The 24,074-nt window shown below is 39.1% G+C and overlaps 1 protein-coding gene across 1 annotated transcript in view; it reads left to right on the plus strand.

Annotated features, from left to right (window-relative positions):
* The first annotated feature begins 1,986 nt into the window (after positions 1 to 1,986).
* The window catches only part of atp6v1ba (ATPase, H+ transporting, lysosomal, V1 subunit B, member a), a 29,577-nt gene continuing 7,489 nt past the window's right edge, over positions 1,987 to 24,074 (plus strand). Inside the window, exons 1-8 of the mRNA XM_061087153.1 lie at positions 1,987 to 2,181; positions 16,529 to 16,584; positions 16,820 to 16,918; positions 17,564 to 17,657; positions 18,203 to 18,280; positions 18,464 to 18,603; positions 21,664 to 21,765; positions 23,801 to 23,898. Of these exons, the coding sequence (XP_060943136.1) occupies positions 2,073 to 2,181; positions 16,529 to 16,584; positions 16,820 to 16,918; positions 17,564 to 17,657; positions 18,203 to 18,280; positions 18,464 to 18,603; positions 21,664 to 21,765; positions 23,801 to 23,898 (776 nt within the window). The 5' untranslated portion in view covers positions 1,987 to 2,072. The remainder of the gene's footprint in view (positions 2,182 to 16,528; positions 16,585 to 16,819; positions 16,919 to 17,563; positions 17,658 to 18,202; positions 18,281 to 18,463; positions 18,604 to 21,663; positions 21,766 to 23,800; positions 23,899 to 24,074) is intronic.

Genomic DNA, 24,074 nt, shown 5'->3' on the forward strand with positions numbered 1-24,074 from the left:
CATTTTCAAAAATGTGGATGAAGTCCCAGCAAGAAAGAAATCAAAGATATAGTTAAACATGAATTACCTCCAACAAAGAGGTAATGTTTTAAACCCTGTTCATTTGTTGGTTGGTTGGTTTGTTTGTATGCAAGATTATGGAATAACTACTGGTCAGATTTCCATGAAACTTTGTGGATGGGCAGGGAAACCCCCCCCTCAAATGTTTTGGTGCAGATTCAGCACTTTTTCTCCGGTGGGAAAATTAATGGATCTTGATGAAAAAAAATCTCTTTGAGTGTGTGCAATTTCATAGAGCTTGACAGAATTTAAGCGGACTGTTGGGCATTTCATTCCAGTTAAAGTTAAATCCTTTTAGCTGCTTTAGTTTCATGGTTTACTGGGAAATATGAATAGAATGGGGTAATTAATCATATTTGGGTTAATAACCTACACACACTAGTAAAAATGCCTGGGCTTAAGATGGCAGATATGAACCTCATCTGGACATCCAATAGTTGCATAACTTTCAAAATGAAATATATTTTTTTCCAAGTAGCTCAACAGGCAGCATGTAACTAACTGCCGCTATGAGCTTTTAACTAAAACAAACCGTAGGTGTCATATCACACCAATCCTTGCATCGGATTTTCAACAATATTGAGATTAAAAAGCTGAAACACCTGATGACGCTAAGGTACAACTGAAGATTCTTATTTTCATTACAACAAACAGTCTGACTGGCAAGCTTAAAGGCAAGCTTAAAGGGATCACCCAAAAATGAAAATTATTACTCATTAAGGGGTTAAGGGGTTTGAGTCCACAAAACACCTTAGGAGTTTCGGGGGTAAACAGCCTTGCAACCAAATTCAGTACAATTGAAGTAACTGGTGACCACTTATCAAACTTATAAAAACAGAAAAAAAACAAACAGAAAATGCCTTCATACTGCTCCTGTGGTTTCATCCAAGTGTCCGTAAGCCCAGACATTAAAATTCAACTTGAAACGGCATAATTTACAACATGTCTTTAGCCTAAATGTCCTTTGATATCCTTCATGTTCAAACACAGACAATTTCATGTTTGAAGAAGGAGTCCCCAGTTACTTCAATTGTATTGGATTTGGCTGCAACACTGTTTACTCCTGAAACTCCAGAAGTGTTTTGTGGACTCAAAAACTTTACCCACACCTCCATTGGCATAATGAGTGAATTTAAAAGTTTCAGTGAGATATCCCTTTAAATATGATGGTTAGGCTACACAATATGGTAACACAACTGTTGCTGCTCTGCTTCCCCCCTATCGCTCTATCTTCTTTTCCCTCATCCCCATTTTTCTCTACTCCCCCCAACCAGTCCAGGCAGTTGCTAAAGTGCTGCTCATTGCGGGATCTCCATACATTTTAAGGTCTCAACCTCATGTTAAGATTTGGCGCTTAACATTTAACTGAATTGAATACCTTTAATTTTTTCCTCTTTCATATTTTGCACTGGATTTTGTGAAGCACGTTATTACCTTGTTAAGATAATTGCAATCCAAATTATTATTAAAGTTATTATTATTGTTATATTTAATATTAGCAACCTGAAAAAAGAATCTGTTAAGATATATATTCATCTGTAAAGATATATATTTAGATATATCTATTTCATTGTTATTCTATTGTATTCTTTTTTATTCTATTTTATACTATTTCTATTTTATTTATTTTGGGTTGAAATTACTGAGCATTGCTTAAAGAGAGTGTGTGACCCAAGCATTTCATTGACAGTGACTACATGTTATCTCTGTTCATTTGACAATAAAAAAATCTTGAATCTTGAATCTTGAATAGGAATGCTTATGCTTTTATGCTTCCTGTGGTGAGACTGTTTATTATTATCTTACATGCTCTAGAAACGTGTCGTGATTAAAAAATGTGAAACCAAGCTGAATCCTATTTTGCTCACACGCACACACCAGGGGCTCCATCCAACTTCCGGTTCCTCAAAGTCATATGACCATTGCTGTGCTGTCATCTGCATCAACCAGCGTCAGCGAGCAAAGCGCAGCGAGCATCGCTTCTTCTCGGCTCTCAACCTCTGTATTCGAACATGGCAACACTGGTATCCAACAGGGCGATGGATGTGAACGGCATGGCGGCAGCAGCGCGGACTCACACCCAGGCTGTGACCAGAAACTACATCTCTCAGCCCAGGCTAAGTATGTGACATTAGCTGCTGGATGTAGCGGGGGGCTAGCAAGGGTGCTGCGTTCAATGACACGGGGACGGTGGGGAATACGAGAATTTCGTAGGGAAATGTATTTAATGTCAACCTCCGGAGGACAATTGTGCAGACTAAGTCCAACCTCTGGCCCCTTCAGTTGTATAACTAAGTATTATGGTTTTTGACCTTGAAATGTGGCTGTTTCTAGGATTCAAGGGACTTTTTGGGTCTGGATAACTGGATTGCATTTTTAATAGTCTTGACTTTGTGCAAAATGTATTCACATGAATACGTATGCTGAGAGGGTGTAATTTAATCGTATGTGAGAGTGGAAACATGATCATAAAGTATAGAATACTCAATTCACATGATGTAGTTGTTGATATTCCCAGGGAACTTGAATGCAGCATGAAGGGGCAGTAACGCTAGCAAGCTAACAAGCGAAGATGTCACTAAACGGAAATCACGATTATAAATAAACTGTGGTATTTTCCCCCGGCTAATGAGTGCAGGTTTGTGTGATGATTGAATGACACTATAGACACAACTCGTTGTTTCACCTACATTTACACAACCAGCCACACACACACTCGAGTCATTTGCTACAGCCAGCTAAGCTAACATGCTAGCTGGCTGTAGCTAACAGTGTCACGACGTACATTCGTCGTTAAACGCTTTAGTTAAACGGAAAATTAATATTGCTGTGGGCAAAGGATGAACATATTGGGGTAAATCCATGATTGTCACTGTTGTTGGGAGTTACACAAACGTAGCGTCACGACGATCTGTCGCAGCTAAATGTCACAGCGCAGTGGATTAGCTAGCACAGGCAGTCAGCTGACCGGTGGGCAGCTTCAGGAATGAATGAGATATCGGGAAATTATTGTTATTTTTCCTCATGTGCTGAGTTGAGATGGAAACGTGTGACTTTTTGTTTCACTGCTCCTGAAGCTTTAAGTTACTGAGCAGCCATCTTATCAATGATGAGCATCAACATTTTGGCAGCATTAGCGAATTGAAGAACATAATGCTGACAGATGGACGGTGTCTCCATCATGTGACTGGATCACATGAGTGGTGCAGGCTGCAGTGGTGAGACATGGGAAGCTGCAGTTTAATATAACCCACAGGAGTACTCTGTCTTGTGCTGTTGAAATGGAATATTGCTTCAAATGTTTCTCAATACGTAGAAGAAAAGCATTACTTGTGACATCAGAATCAGAAGTATTTTATTGCCAAGTACGTCAAGGAATTTGCTCTGGTTATTGGTGCAAACAATGAACATAGAAACATAAAAACGCAATAAATACAACATGCATAGGAGAGCAATAAAAAATGGGAAACCAGTATATATTTACTCACTGCTTACTTCTTATTTACTTCACTTTTTACCAATATTTATACAAAGTAACATTTATTTTGAGATAAACATTTCTGAATAAAAATATATAAAAAATATAAAAAGTGAAGTAAAAAGGGAAATGCTAAATGCAAAACAGTGACATAAATATTGTTGTATACTGACACAGTACTTTTTTTATCTGAGGTTTCTAGGGTTCACTAAATCATTGAGCCACTGAAAACACATTCATTTGAGTTTAGGATGTAGAGTTTGGCTGCTCATTTTTTGTTGTAAGTGCATGAAACTGTGAAATCAAATCCTAAATATTTTTGACAACAGTGCTATAAACAAAATGATCAGATTAGGTTTGCAGGTATTAATTCACTAAATATTGAAAGGACGGGAAAGCAGAAGAGGGAAAGCAATAGGCCAAGCAGATTTATTGGATATTTAGGAGTGCTACTAGTAATTATCATCATTATTCATAAATTTCTTGATTATGAAATGGCAGCAAAACTTTGGAAATGGCCATTACATATTGACACAAGGAGAGCAGATTTCTTCAAATGTCTTGTTTTGTTCGGACTACAGTTCGCAATACAAATATGTTATTTTGTATCATAGAATATAAAGGAAGATTGCAAACATTCGCATTTTAGAAGCTTTAATCATTGATATATTCTTTTTCTTAAAATAATTATTCACTGTTTGGCAAAAAGTTGATTCTAATTTTGATCAGTGCTGTTTTTCCGAGAAAGGAGTATTAAGTCAATGAGGTACATTTTGATCCTGGAAAATTAAAATGATTAAAAAACAGTTTTGTTTGCCACATGAATTATAGATTTAAGAGCAGCCTAAAACTGACTCTTAACATGGAAACTATAAATCTTTTTTCTGTTTTCCGTATCATCTAAATGATTTCCTTTTGAATATATAACTCAAATTAATTTAGCTGAAAGTCCTGATGTATCCAGAGTTAACCCAAAATTGTATTGAGTGGGTTAATCTGTCTGAAATTTCATTAGTCTGAAGAGTTTGAACATTGAGCGTTTTAGCAGTCTGTGATGGTTCAGGTTTATTAGCACTTGCATGATAAGTGTGGATTATAGCGGGGGGGGGAGCTGGTGCTTTCACGCTTTGAAGGGTTTTATCTGACTGCTAATCACTGCAGTATTTTAAGTTCAGTCATCTTTCCTTTAAAACAGAACAGGAATTTGATCAAACTATACACGTCTGTTTTGATTGTTTGAGAGAATCACATGGGTTATGATGATTACAGGGTTTTGGATAAGCATCCTGCTTTGGGAGTGGTTAAATTCTGTAAAGAAAAGGTGCGGATGATTGATCCATTGTTGCCCCACTCAAATATAACAAAGGCAAAATGTATCTAGCTTCATCTACCTTGTTGACCACAGTCATCAGTTGTGTTTGTGTTGTTTTGGCCTTATTGTTCATTTTTCTGGCTGTGCTGATTACATGGTTTGATTCAACACAGGAAGTTTTGACCATTTTTTTTTGAGTTGTTTTGCACTTTGCTCTCTGAGCCTGATGTTGAGTCTTGCGGCGATGTTAATTATGCTATCGTTATGCTCTTACGCTAAGCCATGCTCAAGCTATGAAGCCAGCAAGGTGATGGCTTTCTCTTTGTGCAAGTGTCAGAGAGGCAAGCAAAGACTAAAAGGTTTTTAGCAAACTGGAAGGAAATTACTTAATGGAGCTCGGGCCATCTGAGAGCTAAGCAGAGCGGGTGCAACATGGGATAAAACCCTTGTCCTAAAAACATCTAACCATACAACTCTTGAAATTCTCAAATTTTGTTGTAGCAGAATGCCGTGCCCTTTTCTCTCATCAAACACACAACCAAACAGCAGCGGGTCCATTCTGATGATGAGGCAGCAATTCAAACCCAAATGATAAACACCAAGTAAGTGTCAGGAAACTTTTTGTGTGCTCTTCAGATACTCTAGGTGCTGCATTCACAATATGTGTGTCATGTTTTAAGTGCCTGTGGCCAGTTAGAGGAGATACTTTTGCTTTAATATCCCTTATACTATTCTTATATAGGAGAGGCTTTTACAGAGGCCAGGTATTATAAGAGTACACATACTCGCAGGTAATCATTGTGATTCACCATTTTGCTACGATTCCTCTCCAAACCAATGGAAATGCTTGTTTCTGCTAGGGCATCTGGTTGGTAGGCTAACTAAAAGCAATGAGGTGATATATACGAGGAGAAACAAACTCTGCAGAAACAATACAATGTATTCGGAGGAAAATAAGGACAGTGCACACAACAAATATGGAGCCTATCCTCTTGTTCCAGATGATCTCCTTATAGTAAATATGGTCAGTTTAATTTGAGGCTTTAAGCTTCAATGAATTTAAGGGGACTGGTTGGCTCTGACAGAGGTATAGGTGATCCGAGTGCCTTTGCAGTTCATATAAGTAAATCATAAGTTCATAAACAACTGATCAATACATTACAATGATTTTGGTTTCAATTTTGCTTATTATCTCAGTGCAGTTTATTATTTATCATTTTGCCATTGATCAGGGGCCAAAGCATGAAGGAGTGAGGATAGGAGGAAGCATAGCTGTCAGACTGCAATGTACCCATTGTGATTTCAATATATATTTATTATTCTCACAGCTTGTCATATCACTCTGCTGCTCTATCTTTCTGCTTTTGATTTTAATTATTTTCACTTCAACTCTTTCGAAATTTTAAATGTGAGACTTGGACCAAGTTTATTGGTGAACTAAAACAGTATTTCTTTAATGTAATTGAGATCCAAATCAGCCGAGTGGAGCGTAAAGTGGCCGAGTTCTTGATTGAACTAATGCTGTGGAAATATCATAGCACTCTTAGCTTAAATTCTCAATGTAACAGATAAGCATGGGGGATGTTTTGAGTTGGCATCAATTGGGGAGGAGATGCATTTAGCTGTAAAGCTTTTACAAGGTCTTGCTGCAATATAGGCCTTCTTTTGATAAACCATGATTCTTTTTCTGCCACTATTTGAGCATTCAATGTACGCTACAATTTTTCTAAAACTTGGGATCCTGTAATAACCTTCAACAGGCTTTTAGTTCTTGTTTTGTAATTTTGTGGCTCTCATCTGTAGACACTGTCTGTAGGTTAGCGGTATTTTGAATCTGTTGCGAGGTCCAGTCCGGACATTTTTCTGTTGGGTCAGACTTTTCGTACCCAAACCCGTTAGGAACTCCTTGTTTTGTCTCATCTCCTGTTCAGAATGACCACGGTCTGTGTAATGTTCACTTTCCTCCACGTTTGCCTGTGCTGCCTTCAAATGTTCTCCCTGTAGCTGTTGTCATGTGGAAGAACACAAAGTGGAATGATTAAAACGTATTGCATTGAACAGTGATTTGTTATGCAAAGAAAAGACTATGCATTAGTGGCCACCAACCTTTTCAAGCCAAAGATCACTTTTTAATTCCAAACATAATCTGTTATCTACCACCCTGATATCTTCCAAAAAACCACTTAGGAGGGCAATATTTATTTTAGCAATTTCTGTTAAATGCTCAATGTACGAGCATAAATATACACAAAGAAAGACAGTAATGCAACTTAATCTATTCAATGCACAATATTCACATTTATATCAATTCATATTCTCAAAATCTGCTCAATGCACAAAATTCAGCTTCTCGGTTCATCTCTGCAGAGGAGCTGAGGCTGCAGCACAATGTTTTTACATAGGCTTTGCCTTGATAATGGCCATAAATATGACTATTTCCTTGTATAAATGTACTCCTGTGTACGTAAATAAATAAGTTTGGGTAAAGTTTAAAGGGACTCTTACCTTTGTTGCATTTTTACACTTTTTTTGGATAAGGTTAAATTGATATTAATAAGGTAATGACACTCTAAAATGCAAGACAGACCCACCAGGAGTAAAAACAAACAATTATTTCACTCTCATAATATTTAGTGAAAACTTCAACCAATAAAATTCTTCGGACCGAAGGACCTTATTGGCCGACAGACCTGTCTGTTTGCTGCATGGACATGCAGGTTTTCCGTCTGCTTCTTGTGGCGCATTCGGGCCCGCGTCATCATATGTGAATGTAAATGTATATAACTTACCGAATCCATTGCTTTGGTAAACAAAAACTCACATGCGTGCGCGGAGGCATTGGGTGGTAGGTCTGCTTGTAAATAAAGTTTCTTCAAAAAAACACCGCGGATGGGAACGAGGGGGTGGGGCATTGGAGGAAGGCGGGATGATTTGAATGTGCTGTAATTCTCAAATGCAACAAAGGTAAGAGTCCCTTTAATACACAAATTCAAGGAAATGCAGTAGTTTAACCTGCAGCTCTGCCGCCAGTAGCGAACATGTGTGAACAACGGATAACTGCAGCCAGTGAGTCCAGAGCATTACAGGGATCGACTGTGAAGAGACCACTTCCAGTTGATTGAGGTCGACGGGATGGTGACCACTGCTATAGAGCATATCAAACAATAGTTGTTTATCTATTGGAGGAGCCCAGCCCAAACCGCCCCCCCTCACCATGTGCGACTCCCCAGTTAAAAACGGTGGAGTCTTTCAGATTCCTGGGGACTATAATTGCACTGGACCTGAGGCGGGCAGAGAAAATCACCTCCACCATCAAGAAGGACCAGCAGAGGATGTTCTTCCTGTGGCAGCTGAAGAAATTCAACATGCTGCAGAAAGTGATGGTCGAGTTCTACACGGCCATTATTGAGTCCATCCTCACCTCATAATTACCGTCCGGTTCGCTGCCTCCACTGCCAAGGACAAGGGCAGACTGCAGTGGATCATTTGATCAGCTGAGAAGGTCATCGGCTGCGACTGGAACAGCTCTCCTAGACTTGTTCCACTCCAGGACCAGTAAGAGAGCAGGCAAGGTCATTGTTGATCCTTCCCATCCCGGTCACCACCTATTCCAGAGACTCTCATCCGGAAAAAGGTTCCGGGCTATCAAGTCCAAAACCTCGCACCACCTAAACAGTTTTCAAAGGTCTACTGTAACATCAGGTGTTTTTTTTGAGACTTGAGAGAGCCAGGAAATTTGAGGATTCGGGAGTTGTCAGAACCAAATCAAGGAGAGCAGGATTTAGAAAAAGGGTGTCATAGTCAGTCATTGTCAAATGAATTTCTGTCTTGATTCATCAGGGGCAGGACATGTCCTCTATCAGACCTGGAATAAGTGTGCTGGTGAATCTCCAAATGAAGATCTGACAAGAACACATGCCCTCTTTCATGTTGGTGTTAAAGCAAACTGTAATAACAATGGGGAGAGTAGGAAATCACACAGACTTTGTTCAGTATAGCCAGTTGCCAGGCATCAACCAGTCTATAAGATCACGATAATGAGATGGTTGTTCACCACCTCTTTGACTTGACAGAGCTCTAAGGCAGCTATTGAAAAAGCCAGTGCGAGACAGAGCATGAAAAATAAACAAATAAAGACATTTCCTATCAGACCAAGTCTTTTCTTTTACGAGGCCTTTGTCTCCCTCATGTCAAATGTGACAAAAGCTATTAGTCCACGAAATGTCTCGTCTTTGTTTTAGCTGTGCATTCTGTCATTTAGTGCAATGAAAAGACATGTAGCAAGGCACTAATTGTAATAATGTGTAGTCACGATAAACAAGTGTCTCATCTGTCACTTTGAAAGTAATTTCAATAAAATCCATGTTATTTTTGCCGCAGTTCTATAATCCACATTCTAATTAGGCTTAAACAGCTAGTTTGTCAGTTAGAGAAAAAGACTCTCCCGTGGGCGTTTGCCATTCTTTTCATGAAAGAACATTCAAATGTGGGCTAAGGATTTGACACTATTTCTGTCTGCTGCTTGAGCACAGAGTCATCCCTGTGAGTGGCACACTTGTTTCGCTGACCACTGAAAATTATTTTCCTGACATCCTTGCTATGACAAACTATTGGATCATTTAGAGAAGTGAGTATGTATTTTCAACTGCAAGAAATTCCCCATTCCACTGCTTCACTTCCCCTACCTTTGGACTCAACAGTAGCATGACAATGTATCAGTGGTTTAGCCTTTTTATATACTGACATTCAAAGTGGCACCAGGTTATAATTATCATTATTATCATTATTAATTAGTAGCAAGCCACTGATGCACTCAGACATAGTAGACATTTAAATTTAAATTAAGAGTACAAACTGTACTAATTAAAGTGCGACCACACAGAAAATCCATAAGTCAGACATAAGATGATACAATACAAACTGAATTATTGCACTATGGTCATTGCTCATGTGAGCGTTGATCCTGCAGATGGTGTATACAAATATTAAAAACATACAATTGGCTATTTTTCTAAGCATAAATCTTTTTGTAATGCAATGTAATTGTCCCAATGCCCCCTACACTGAAACTAATGTACTTTAATTTGAACGTCCACTGAATGAGAGGCCAGATGGACGTCTGGCTGCACTTTACTGTTACTAATAATATATTCTGATAGTTAAGAGATATATGCACTTTTAATATGACTCTCTTCCTGGCGCACTCTCTTCAATCTCATCATCTCAAAACATTTTTCCCTTTCAATTTCCATGCTCTGTTCACTTCCCTCGCGCTGCACTATAGTTCTCAAGAGCTCTGTTGTAGTGCAATAAATTAACCAGGAACATCTTTGTGCTTCTGTCTTATAAAAGCAGAGCTTCTAGGAAATGGAAAGCAATTGGGTCTTTTCTTTAGCACTTCAACATAGTGTTGAATTGATGGTCAAGATCAAGCATAATAAGTCACTATAAATATTTGCATATTTCATCTCACCAACATCATTGTCAGATTGGCATTGAATCTGCCGCAGTGGCCTACTGACCCCCATTCAAGTAATTACGGATAGTAAAAGCCCAGAACATTTATTTTACACAATATGGACTCTTTAAGGGGGCAGATCCAGGAATTTGTTCTGGCTCCTTTTACATTGAAAGTTTACATTTTGTAAGTTTTTCTACAAAAAAAGCAGGCCATGGACTTATGAAACTTCCTCACAATCAGTACAGTGGGGTAAGGAGTCTTCTTTACACAGAGTACTTGTGCACCTACAGGGTTAAAAGCCTTTCTCAATTTTAAAGGGGTGTCAAACACCTAGGAGAAGGACTTTTGATCTGTCAAACCAGAGGTGTGTCTATCCTGGATACTGTGTATAGCCACCTAGGATTTTGCAGAATGCAATTGCAATTTGTTCAACATTGATTAGAAGAAACAGTTTTTAACATAATGGAAAGGAGTGTCAATCTTTGAAGTATTTATACCTATGAAAATATCTGACAGAGATGAAAGGAGAAGCAATGATAACTGCAGTTGGATGAGTTATTGCCAGTAATGGTAGAATATGTGTGTAGACAACTGTTAATCAAGCAGTCTTGTTGTAATCATAGTCTATGATCACGATGAGGATCCATTGATATGTCAGAAAGATGTATATGTAGTTGTTTGCCCACTATTGGCTTGTGTGACATTACACACTTTCTACTGAAGCTGATACTTTAATTAGATTTTATTTTGAACATTTTACAGCCCGACTGTGGACTTGTCTCTCCAATCATTTATATTGTAACCTCTATAATTCTCAGAACACACACATGACATGAGTGTGGTATAACGGTTGGCCAAACCTATAACTTCATGATTGAGCTTCTGCCTCTTCATATCATCTTAGCTACTAATCCTTTCCCACAGCCTTTGTTGTGAGTTTTTGTTAAAGTGAACTGTTTTAACCAGCCGTAAGAGGTGTGAAAAAGAAGGTAAATAAATCCCAACCAGCATTGTAGGTACACATCTTTGTTTTCACCCTGTTGTTGACTACTTTACCTTCCCTACTACCTTCATCCATCAGTGTCAATATCAACTTGACAGTGACAAAAGAGAAACAAAGGCTATGAAATGAGTTTGAGGAGTCAGAATCTGTTTTCAGACTTGAAGGAGGATTTGAACAATGCCGCGCAACATTCTCCACTCAGACGCGTTCACAACCACACAGATAAGGGGGTGGTGCATCAAGCAGAGGGAGGAAGGAACAATTTAGCTGCAGACCTCCTTTTTTTTTTTTTTTACATGTTCTTACATCATAGCGACACTGGCGTCGGCTCTTATCACAAAAAAACCACTTGACATTGTGTCTTCATGTTTGGCTCTGATTTTTCATCCTGTCATATTTGCATTATTTTAGTTTTCTCAAGTTTGCATCTGTCATGTGTTAAGGCCAATTTATGCTTGAGCGTATTTTGTAAAACGGATAGATAAGACCGCCCTATCCGTCGTGAAACGCCCTCTCCGAGTGCTTCGGACAGCTTTTCGTACAGGTCTGATTTTTCTAACTTCTCCGTGTTGTGTCGGAGAGCCCGCGGACATCTCTTGGCTGTGATTGGTCCGCGAACGACATCATTTCCGTATGTCGTCATTTCCGTACAACGTCATTTCTGTTCGACGTCATTTCCGGACCTGTAACTTCCTGATTCACAATAAATACATACACAACTACGATTCTACGATTAATGTGACGTGTGTGTTAAGCCAGGGGAGTTGTCCGGCTGACGGTGGCTCGTTAGAGCACTGACGACATGTGTGCACGGTCACAGACGGTTAGAACGAGCTTTCAAAACGGCGCTAGCAGGCTAGGCTAGCGGGCTAGGCTAGCCACCATGCTAACTGCGGTGGTAACAGTGCATAACCCCGCCGTCACGACTTTAATTCCACTTCTATCATGACACTGTTTCTATAATACCGCCAGGTTAGAAGCAAACACTGGGTAGTAGTTAGTGTCGGGAGTCCTGCTGACTGTGTGTGGAAGCTGGGGGGAAAGCTAGCTGGGAGGGGAGCTAGCTAGCTACATGTAGCCTCAAGCAGATTCAAGCTGTGGAATCAGCAACAGAGTTCGGAAACAAGACCGGGGAACCGCTGCGCTAAGAAACGATAACATCAGCATCTTGACCCGCTGGGTGTTACTTTATTTAGTTCTGTTAGTTGCCATGGTTCAGTGTGTGGGACGCAAGCTAACCGATGTAAACAGAGACACGTGGACTTCTTCTTCCCAAATGGGGTTGCGCCACCTATGGGTTTGGCGATGAATTTTTTCCGACGTAGAGTGTCGGAGAAGTAAAAATCAAAAAGACTCTTTGCCCCCCGCTGAGACCTCTCCGAGAAACGGACACGTAGTAGTATATAAGAGCCTTTAGAAACGTCATCAACACACCCAGTCACTCGATGTGTCCCACTTCAGCTCCTCTGGACATTCTGCAGACTTTTAGGGGGCTGGCAGGAGAAACTTGAGCTGCTTTCTAGCACCCCCCCACCATATTTTCACATTATAGATAATGTCACATCCTGCCTTTGTCTGCTCCACCTCTCACCTGAATGATGTGGAGGATTTGTTGCTGATGTGAACGCGTCTGTGCAGAGAACCTCCCGCTGCGTTGTGCATGTGTGTGAAAGGCAAACTGCGGCTAAACTCCGTGGCGAATTCTCCGGATTTTACCTGGAGGTCACATCTGAAAATGGCTTTAGGAGAAAGAGGGTCATTACAGCCCCTCTGGAGAACGTCCAGTGGTTCTCTGGAGTTCAGTGCATGTCTGTAGAAGCAACTCTTCATCATGTTGGTTTATCGACTCACTGTTGCATGTCGTGTGTATGTGGTGAAGCAAGGGAAGGCGAGTATGAGTTGGTTGCAGGAATTGAGGCAATTAGCATTCCCTTGTCCAGTGGGGCTGTGGGAATCCCTTGAAGTAGAGGCTAAGGCGTGATTGTGAAGCTGCACATCACAGCAGCCACTGCTTTGTAGCGTCCATTTATTGTCAGATTGATGATGCACCCTCATCTCCATCTGAGCTCCAGCCTCCTCCACCCCTCCAGTTCTCCCCTCTTTTCAGCTGGGAAATTGAATTGTGTTGGAATGCTCTGTGCCTCTTTTCTCTGGCACTTGAATGGGCTCTTTAGTATTTCACACCAAGGTGTCCTTCAGGGTGCGAGGTCAGGCTACCAAAACAGCTTCTAGTAGCGGATTAGGACCAATTAACATCTTTGTACACAAAGAGCTCTGGCAGCTGAACAGGCTGCAGGGTGACCCACACTGCCGTTGCATGCCAAGCCAGGGGACTGCTGCACTTGAACTGAAGTAGCAAAAGAGGGGTGGAGAAAGTTTTCCAAACCTAATGGGAAATGTTGCTACTTCACACCTTGTGAACATATAGGCCATTGAGCAATTGTTATTTAGTGAAATGAGAGTGCAAACCATTTTTAAAAAAAAAAGTCCTACATAAGTGTACCTTTTCCTCTTCTTTTTATAACGAGCTACATGGAGCCAACGATGGCCTTTAATCCAACTAGAATTACTTATTCATAATGTTGCCACACTCAAGACTAGTGCCACCAAATGACTGATAGAGTAGTTTTAAGGAATCAACCTTCCGAAGACATGAATGCTGTATCATGAGCTGCATTTAGTATATTTCTTAAATGTTTATGGCGTTGGCCATTGTAGATTTCCAGGCAGAATTACAGAGTACACTACATGAAAGAAACTTTGTAGACTAAGCCGTGGTAATTTTGAGATTCTTGTGCTTTGTGTCTTGTACTTCTCAGCAGTATATAAAAACAAGCTAACATTGCTAAATAAATTCAGAATTAATAAATGTTTGGCGTCTGTGTCACCTTAACTCAAACAGGGCAGCTCTCTGAAGGAGCACTTGCTATCGCATTAATGCTCAGCATTTAGAAGGAATAAACCCAGTAGATGCTAACTGACCACTGCAGCCACATGATAGGGTATATTTAATCCGTATTAAATCTGCTGTGAATAACAAGGTAAATAATGGTTAAGGGCTAATAATTACAGTACAAAATATCTGGATGGATCTAAATTTGCTCTACTTTGTCCAAAGAGTAAAAGTGTTCATGATGGTTTAATATTAATGTTTGAATCTCTCAGACGTGATGTTGTGGTGGTCAGATATAGCTTGATGGTCACATGGAAAAAGGCAAAGTCCCCTCAAATTTCTTTAAATGCACATACCCCCTCCTGTCACTGTTACCAAATGTCTACCTAAAGATGCACTGACTTGTGGATTTCCAAGAGGTAACTGTATAATTATGTAGCCCAATTTTCCCTGCAGCATTATTATCGCCCTTCAGGAAATAGCCATATGCATCTCTTTTGAGATCTGTGGGCAATTTGTAGGCTAAGTGTAGCTATTAAGTCCTTTTATAAACATGGGCAACATGGATAATTTGCCATTTGTGGAGAAAGGACCTGGCCACAAGAAAACATAATGTTGTGAAAATTTGATGGAATTTTAATGAAGCCTTTTCTTCTTCTTTTTTTGTGCTTGTTTTTTCTTCTTTTTTTGATGGTCATTGTGATAATAAAAATCCTTAACCCGAAGTTTTGATATCTTATCTTCACTGCGGGGAAATCAGAGCATGGCTGTAGTTGATTTATATTTGGTTGAGTACATTTTACTCATTGTAAGGTACTTTGACATATACACATACATTCCCATTAACATAGTATAATATCATACTATATAATATAATGGCTGCAATACTGTAGCACATTGACAGGGCACTTTGTTGGCCTCTGCCTAATTAGTGGCATGGTGAATGCCCCCCACTAAGCTTTTGAGCTTTACATTTGTACCAGTCTGTTCCAATTTCCTAGCGTCTTTGATACCAGCCCCAGGACTGACAGTTTACAGATAAAGAGGAACACCAGACCATGTTAGGAAACCTTGTAGAAACAATGCTGCCGCCTCCGGTTCCCACCCTCATCTTTGAATTTACCCGTAAGTCTGCAGATGTGCACAGGAATGATGATGGGGGGCGTCAGCAGATCCCTTCCAAACTCAAGCAAACAGCATTGCTTTGTTAAAGAAAGCAAGCAACTTAGGTCTAGACTATATGTGTGTGCGTATATAGTTTATATATGAAGTTTTTCAAATCGATATTCTGAGTTTTTTCTGCAGAAAAACATCCAGACAAATCAAAAGAGGATTTCATAATGAAAGTATCTGAGCATGGCATTAATGTAAAGCCATGCCATAGCTTAATGAGAAAACTCCACCGCCAGACCTTCACTTCAGCACCTCATTGTACCAACAGATGGGATTCACTGATAACTATTCAATTTCAACACACTTAAAACTCTAAAATTACGTAACTCCAGTTAAAACTAGTGTGGACATGTGTTTCATTATGATGCAATAACCTAATAATAACTTGAATAAAGAGTTGATTTTGATGAAATGAACTGAAATCCTTGAAAGATTGGAGAAACTAATTTAAAGTAGCAATTTACAGCACCAATTGCATCAATTGTGAAATGACTGTGGGTAATGTAGGTTGTAAGGACACATGATTTACTGCACTGATTGTGTGGAACCACTGAAATGGTGCTTTTTAAAGTACAAATTAAGATGTGAATAGCTGTTTCATCGTACTGATGATTTAAGAAATACGCAGCAGCCAGGGAAGTTCAGGGAAATGGCAGTGTGCAACGCTCCTGACATATTTGACACGTAGTTTTCATTGAGCTCTAGTAGGTTCTTTCAGTTCATCTTGCTGCAGTGATTATTGTTTAATACTGGGGAAGGCCACTGGCTATTCGCACTAACCTTCATCGGTGATGACCCTTCATTTAGTTGTCTATTATTGTGATGCTCAGAACTACCTACGTGCCTGTGTAATTGTACTCGCTATTCATGAACAAGTGGATTTCATGCATTTTTTCCTGACATTTGCCTGTCTTTGACATTTGGGCCTGGAAGTGCATGAAAGCTGTTTAAGTCTCATCTTGAAAGGTCAGCCTGTGATTATCAACTGTGCTGGAAGGAAGTCTACCTGTTCCCATGTTGATTGGTAGCTTTCAGTTCCACAAGAGAAATCCAATATGGTCAGTTTTACCTGCCTTATTTTAATGTCCTGTAGCCTCTTGAAATATAGCAATAAATGAACCTCTATATGTAACCCTTCTGTCTTTCAGCTTACTCCACTGTGTCTGGTGTAAATGGACCCCTGGTGATCCTGGATAATGTGAAGGTGAGTCTATGAATGAATTTATATAATAACAATGATTAATATGTAAGATATTCACCTATTTTGACAATTCATTTAGAAAATATATCGATAAGCCTGGAATTGGCAAAACTGACAATTGACTTTCAGAAGCCACTGTGAAGTATACATGGTCATATCGGCAGATCCCTGTTGTATTGGTTATACCAGTTTCATCTTTGGGCAGCTGTAGTGAAACTGATTTATCGTTCTGAACTAGTTCCCCAGATATGCAGAGATTGTTCACCTGACTCTGCCAGATGGCACCAAGAGGAGCGGGCAGGTCCTGGAGGTGATTGGAAGCAAGGCAGTCGTCCAGGTAAGAAGCAGGATCTAATATGTGCGACTGACTGGTACTGATTGTGTGAGCGTTCTGCTGCTGTTAATAACTGTGAAGGCACCAAATGTGCATTAATCCAGAGCTGAAAATAGTCTACAATAATTACACTGAAGAATGAGTAGCATTTGCCAAAATTGACCTATCCTGTGCTTTGACATAGCTCAACATCTATTTGATGGATTGGAACAACATTTTTTACTGACATTCACGGATTCCTATAAATTATTTGTTGATGCACATATTTTCCCTCAGTCTGGTAAATTCATGTCAATTATCTCAGATTCTTCTGGATATATAAGCACAAATATTAGATATAGATGCCAATTTTGACTGACTTTTCTTCTTGTGAAGAAATGTAGAATTTGTTATTATTTTAAATGTCTCCACAACTATTAGATTGTACATATTAATAGTCCCCAGGGAATTAATGCTAATTTTTTTAATGTTTGGCTTTTTTAAGCACTATCCCTTCATCTGTCACCCCTGTCATTTCATTTTGTCCATTATCACATGCTGTCTTTTGTATTAAAAAGCAATCTGGAAAATATAAGATGCTTAACCATTATCGTAATTGCTAATCGCTAACATGCTAGCATTGTCATTGCGGTGTGTGTGTTTGTACAGGTGTTTGAGGGAACTTCAGGAATTGATGCCAAGAAGACAGCCTGCGAGTTCACTGGTGACATCCTGCGTACGCCAGTATCAGAGGACATGCTGGGTATGACATCATCAATCTGATTTAACTGAGCAATCTGAATCCAAATGTAACACTGAATGCTGCTAAAAGAATCATACCACATTTCCCTTCAATGTGCTTATTTTTCTTATATTTTCAATCTGCTCAGTAAAGAGTAAAAGCACCAGCAATGAATAAAACCGCCTCTGTAAATGCTCTTGAATATATCAATCAGCGCGATTATCTCAGTACAGCACAAGGTTGCATATATTGGAACAGCTGTAGAAAGTAAAACCTGCTTTTGTTTTTGAAGTATCATTTATACCATCCATGAATTTATAATTACTTCTACTTGTTACTTGTAGACTCAACAAGAGCCATCAGAAGCACTCTTATCTGTTAAGAATCTGACACAAAGTAGAATAGATCAGATAGGGTTGGAAGTGTCATATAATGAACTGCGTATTATCACTGTTTCTTAGTAATTTTCTTTGAATTGAACTTTCAAAGAAACAACATAATTGCTTTTTATCAAACTACAGACTTGATTTCTGTTTGGCTAAAGGGAGACAATCTTCGTTTTTCAGGGCGCGTGTTCAATGGATCTGGCAAACCCATCGACCGTGGGCCCAATGTGCTGGCTGAGGACTACTTGGACATTATGGGTATGACCTCACTAACCTGTTGCCCTTCTGTTTATTTGTAGGATTTTTTTCCTGATGCTAATAGAACGTTTTCAATCAAACTAAAAAAGGCATATTTTGTAATTTTGTCCACTGCCTTTATGAACATGGACATGTTTCTTTGTTTAAGGTCTCAAAGTGAAATGGTGTTTCCATATTTTCCAGGTCAGCCCATCAATCCTCAGTGCCGTATCTACCCGGAGGAAATGATCCAGACTGGCATCTCAGCCATCGATGGCATGAACAGCATCGCCAGAGGACAGAAGATCCCAATCTTTTCAGCTGCTGGGCTACCACACAATGAGGTGAGACCACCAGACCAGCTCATTTCAACAGAATAGAAAAACACAATTCCTTTGGTACCTGATTACCAGCCTGAAAGTATTTTCTGAATGCAAGGAATATAGTATCAGATCCCTCCCTTGTACAAAAACGTGAAGTAAATACAAATATTTTAGACTAAAAGAAAGGCTTCCAGCTTAATACATTAATAATCAGTTTTACTAAAATAAATATGTGAATATGTTATTTAATTGATTTGTCACCACAGCATTTCTACTGCTTATGTCAACACTGTACTACTGTGGAAGCTGCAATTTGTGGTGCTGTTAAAAAAACATTCTGTAATATTGACAGACATTCAAATTATTTTGTCTAGCCCCCGTTCATATAAACGATGGTAGGCTAAACGGCAAACACACCTACATTTATTTATTCTTCTTTTTACTTTGGAATAAATCCTGATGAAAATAAAACCTTTAAAAATTAAATTACTGGAACTTGTGATTGAATTTGATTGGAGTGTGTGATTATTTTCATTTTAAAATGGCAGAACCTCAGCTACTTAGCTTATCTAGAAGCTAAATGAGTGTATGTGTTCCCAAAGTCAAAAGTGAGCCCCATGCTGAAATGACAATGGTAATATTTTACTTAAACATTAATAAACATTATTCACATGTCTGCTGTGCTCCTATGTCATGTGACACCAGTTTGACTTCTGCTTTCTTGAACTCATGACTCGGGTGTCCAACATAAATGTTCCACACCTTAATATATCAAGTTATATAAAAATAGTGTCGTAAAACATTTAACTGTTCATTGGTGAGTGTGCGATACATGACCTGCACACATATACATGGACATTAAAAACATGGTGGGATTCGTAGTTTGCCAGTAAACAGTAAATAAAGCAGAACTTCAGCCAAACTCCCAGGGCTTGAATTTACTGCTTGTTGCTTGGTATTCACCGAGCTTTTGCTACAGCGTGTGTCGTAATCATTGTGACTGACAGCTGTGCAGCACAAACAGCTTTGTTGTGTTTTTTCCAGCTACATTGTCACAATAGGCTAGTTTAAGTAGGACAGCTCGGCGAAATTGTCCGAAAGCAAAAAAATGTTTTTTAACTAGAAATACACTTTGTAGAGCACATACCTTCACCAAGGCCAAACAATCCTACACATCTCTGTCTAGCTCGTATGATAGGAAAAATAATAGGAAATAGGAAGAAACTGGCAAATTGTAAAAACTCATACATGTCAAATCATAAATATTTCCGATATTTTTACATCAATATCCGGTCATTATTTTCTGAGAAATTGACAAAAGATGAACAATGCCCCATCTTGCAATTGTGGGGACATAAATTTAAAGCAATTCCCAAATTTGTCTCTTTAACCAGATCCATCTTTAAGGAGTTCTTCCCTGGTCAATGTAGGGTGCACTCTAATCAATTTAGCACGCGTTAACAAACAAGACACAAGGGTGAAAACATAACCTCCTTGGTTGAGGTGATAAAGTAAATAATGGCCACAAAGATTATTCCATTGTGTTTTTCGAAACATCCACTGAACCATTCTGGCTCAATTGAGGTTTCTTGAGTGACCATTGATTGTTCTTGATGCTCTTCAGGTAAAAGAAGAGGATTTTCTATTCTTCTTTTCACTCCTACAGTCCTTTACACATCAGTTCTCAGGGACATCATTTTATTCTGTTACTTTCTCACAATGGAAAACCATTATCAGCCACAACATTTTATTTCCTTGTGTATTTTGGGGAATGTTTAAATATCCACATTATTTAAACAATTTGGTTTTAAACTTCTTGTTTTTCTTGATGTGTGTGAATGTAATTGACTAAATTTATTGCACTGCACCCCCCTCATAATGAATAGTGCTATTTCAATAATAAATCTAAGTAAAATACAATAAAATCAGTAATGGCATCACTGGCGAGAATCTGTGCAAAGTATCCACAACTGTCTCAACACTCCCAGTGTTAACAGCTCAGTTCCATTCCCACTTTTACAAAGTGTGATCAAAACTGTCCTACCACAGAATCCTGATAATGATGAGTGGCTTGTCGTGCAGTGGAGATGTTGTGACAACGTGGCTCGTTGTTTCATTAAGCACATGTCACAGAGGTCACTCATGCCATGGCTTCCTCTATGGGCCAGGTGTCTGAACATTGGGTGCATGGAGAGGTCAGGCCTGACATTATTGGAATTATGTGACGAGCGTGAAATTCCTCTTTCCTTCCACAATTCATTATATAACACTCTTCACTCTGCTAAATTGATCAGTTTAGTAAAGAAATTAGTTGGGGTTTATTGTATAACCAAGTTATTGATAACGTAAGAACTAGAGAAGTTGTCTGCATAAAGCCCTTTAAAATAAAATCACTTCAAAATGTATTTCTGAGAACTACTTTCATGAAAAGACTGAAAAAGAAACAATGATTTGATCCAGTGATAATTATTGTCTGTGTGAGTTGTAAATAGACTCCAAACTCCACTGGTTCATATTGAAGATGAAACTTTAAAAAAAAAATTAAGCTCAACAATTTAATATCGACATATCAAACTTTGTATTATAATATTCTTTGTATTCAAAGCCTGATATGTTTTATGCCTCAGTGCCATAGAGTCCCATTGTTGTTTTTAAAAAAAACTAACAAATGGTCTTCACTTTTGACTGTAGACCTAACAAACATGGTGGAAACTAAAAATGGCTGAAATGTAATTTTAGGCTTTTTTCATATCTTGTCACCTTACTCTTGTTAACATAAATTAGTCTAAAACTTGTGTTTTAATCTTTACAGATTCACATCTCAGTTGAATCTTTGAGTTTTAGTTATGTGTAATCTTGACACTTGCAAAAGTAAAAGCCGAATCAAATTATATTTAGCAAAGGATTCAGATTTGATAGAATACTGTCAAATCCCAGCCCTGCTTGACATACACCTTCAGAATGGGACATAAACTTCACCTTCGCACATTTTAGTGACATCAGCTATATTAAGAGAGTCTGTGTGTTGAGATTGAGACATCTTTACTGTCTAAATCCTTCTGTGTGTTTTCTGTTTCCCAGATCGCTGCCCAGATCTGTCGCCAGGCTGGGCTGGTGCAGAAGTCCAAGGATGTAATGGACTACAGTTCTGAGAACTTTGCCATTGTCTTTGCAGCCATGGGGGTGAGCAGGCCTTGTTCAGCAGACACTTGTTCAAACATTGATTTTTTCCCCCATCTGTAACTCTAATCCCCCTCTTAACCCTGATGTGACACCTTGTCTCCTCTCTCCCACCCTGCTTTCTGTCTTTTATTCATCAGGTGATTTAACCTTTAAGTCCCTCTTGTTATTTCTGCACCCCTGAGCATATCCCTCGGCCATGTAGACAGGTCACTAATTCAACAGGTCCTTTTAACACTGTCAACCCTGCAGTATCAAGTTCTCTCCTCCTCAGCTGCTCCTCCTGTCTGCTCTAACACCCCATTTGTGACAGTGCTGACCTCTAACACGCACGGTTCACTTGCTAAATACTAACCCTTCCCTCTTCTTTTGTGTTGTGTTTAATTCTAACTGGAGAGTTGAGTATTTATCCAACTCCTTACATGAATATTAATCTTTTTAAATGACAAAGTGTGCACTTTAAGAGCAATATATGTGTTTAGAGGTAAAGAAAAAACACATTAAAGACACTGTTTACTAATGAGACAGAAGAGCACTGCAGGGCTTCTGTTGAATTTGAACTAATTCAGATAACATGAGATTTTGTGTTAGTCTTTGTCCTAAAAGAAAAAAGTCCATTTATTAGTTGCAGTCATTTTAAAGCAAGAATACAAAAGATCTCACAAGTGAACATGTTTCAGTTTAACATGTTGGTCTCATGTCAGAATAAGAATCTAATTCATTTTGACGTCATAGCAGTCTTATACGGACAGACTTAGGCTTATTGCATAGATGTAAATTATGTATATCCACAAAACACTCAAAGCACAGCATGTGAGCAAACAGAAATAAGAGTTTTGTCATTATATACTTCATGCTTTATACATTATAAAACAGGCAGTGGTATTCCGAACAATGAAATTTATGAAAATCAATTCATGGTAATTGATGAGAGGAGGCAAGTGTCCCTTCATCCATAATGGTCCTCCAATATACAACGGCTATCAGCAGTGACAGCGGTCCCTCTGTGCACCATGCTGTTTCCATAATGGTTCTGTCATGCTCGTATAAGGCCATAACCTGCATTTATGCAAAGCCCCTTTCACATTGGACAAAAAAGCCCACCAACACCCACTAACATCTGGCTTTTGTCTTCAGTGTGAAAGGGTACAATCAGCTTTCATTCCCGGGTCACAGGTATTTATCGGCTCCAACTCCGATCAGCAGTGATTGAAACGTGACTCCCAGGCAAACACAAATTTCCGTCCCCCTTTCCAGAACAAAGCTATGACGTGTGCCATGTGGGCAATGAAGGCTTGTGGTATATGACAACATTGCTCAGTTAGTATATGAAGAGACTAAAGTACATTTATGTTGTAAAAGTAACCACCCTGGCCTCCATGCTGCTTTCTCCTGTTCTTAATACAGAGCAATAAGAACAGAAAGGAAGGCTCCACTGGCACTGGGAAAGGAGTCAAATACCTTTTCTCTGTGGCAGTATATACATTTATGATACAACAACTGTCGTTACGGTTACAACATGTTGGAAAACCGGCTCAATCCAAGTGCAGAAGTGTGTAGTTGCAGTTCCTGTTTGCAGACGGCGATCCCTTGATTACATTAATACTGAAACAGACTGAAAACCCTACAGATCCTCATGTTAGTCCTTCAGTCTTAAGGAATGTGTTTTTTGCGATTCCTCAGCAGATTTATAGACATTTCTTTGAGTTCGATAGTTGATAATTTCCCTGAGTAGAGTGTCACACTTTTAAATATGAATATCATGTCAATATGCTCAGATTTGGTTGCGATTTTAGCCCCAAGAATTTTATCTTTTTTTAAAATACGTATTGTGGCAGTTTGGTTAACATACTTCAACTCTTTCCATGGGTTGTTTGACAGCCTGTGCTCCAACTGCTGGTTGGGTTTTTAAGCTGACCAAATCAACAGGTATATCTTAGTATGTCAGTAATGTTGCATATCTGACATCCTTTTGTTGTATCAAGATCCTTCACCTAAGAGCGCTCAGTGTCATTAACTTGTATCAATTGTGTCGCAGGTCAACATGGAAACTGCCCGCTTCTTCAAGTCTGACTTTGAGGAGAATGGCTCCATGGACAACGTCTGCCTTTTCTTGAACCTGGCCAACGATCCCACGTAAGATTCAACTAGAATGTGTGAAAGCTGTAATCGTACCAGCTATTTTAATATTTTGTAAGTCATTGATTCTCACGGATTCTCACTAATCTTTTAGCAATGGAAATCCAAGATGATGTTGTAAGAAAGCTTTCTAGATTCATATTCACACAAGTTGTGCCCAGTCTCTATAATGT

Source organism: Limanda limanda, chromosome 15, assembly GCF_963576545.1.
Source record: "Limanda limanda chromosome 15, fLimLim1.1, whole genome shotgun sequence".
Taxonomy (NCBI): domain Eukaryota; kingdom Metazoa; phylum Chordata; class Actinopteri; order Pleuronectiformes; family Pleuronectidae; genus Limanda; species Limanda limanda.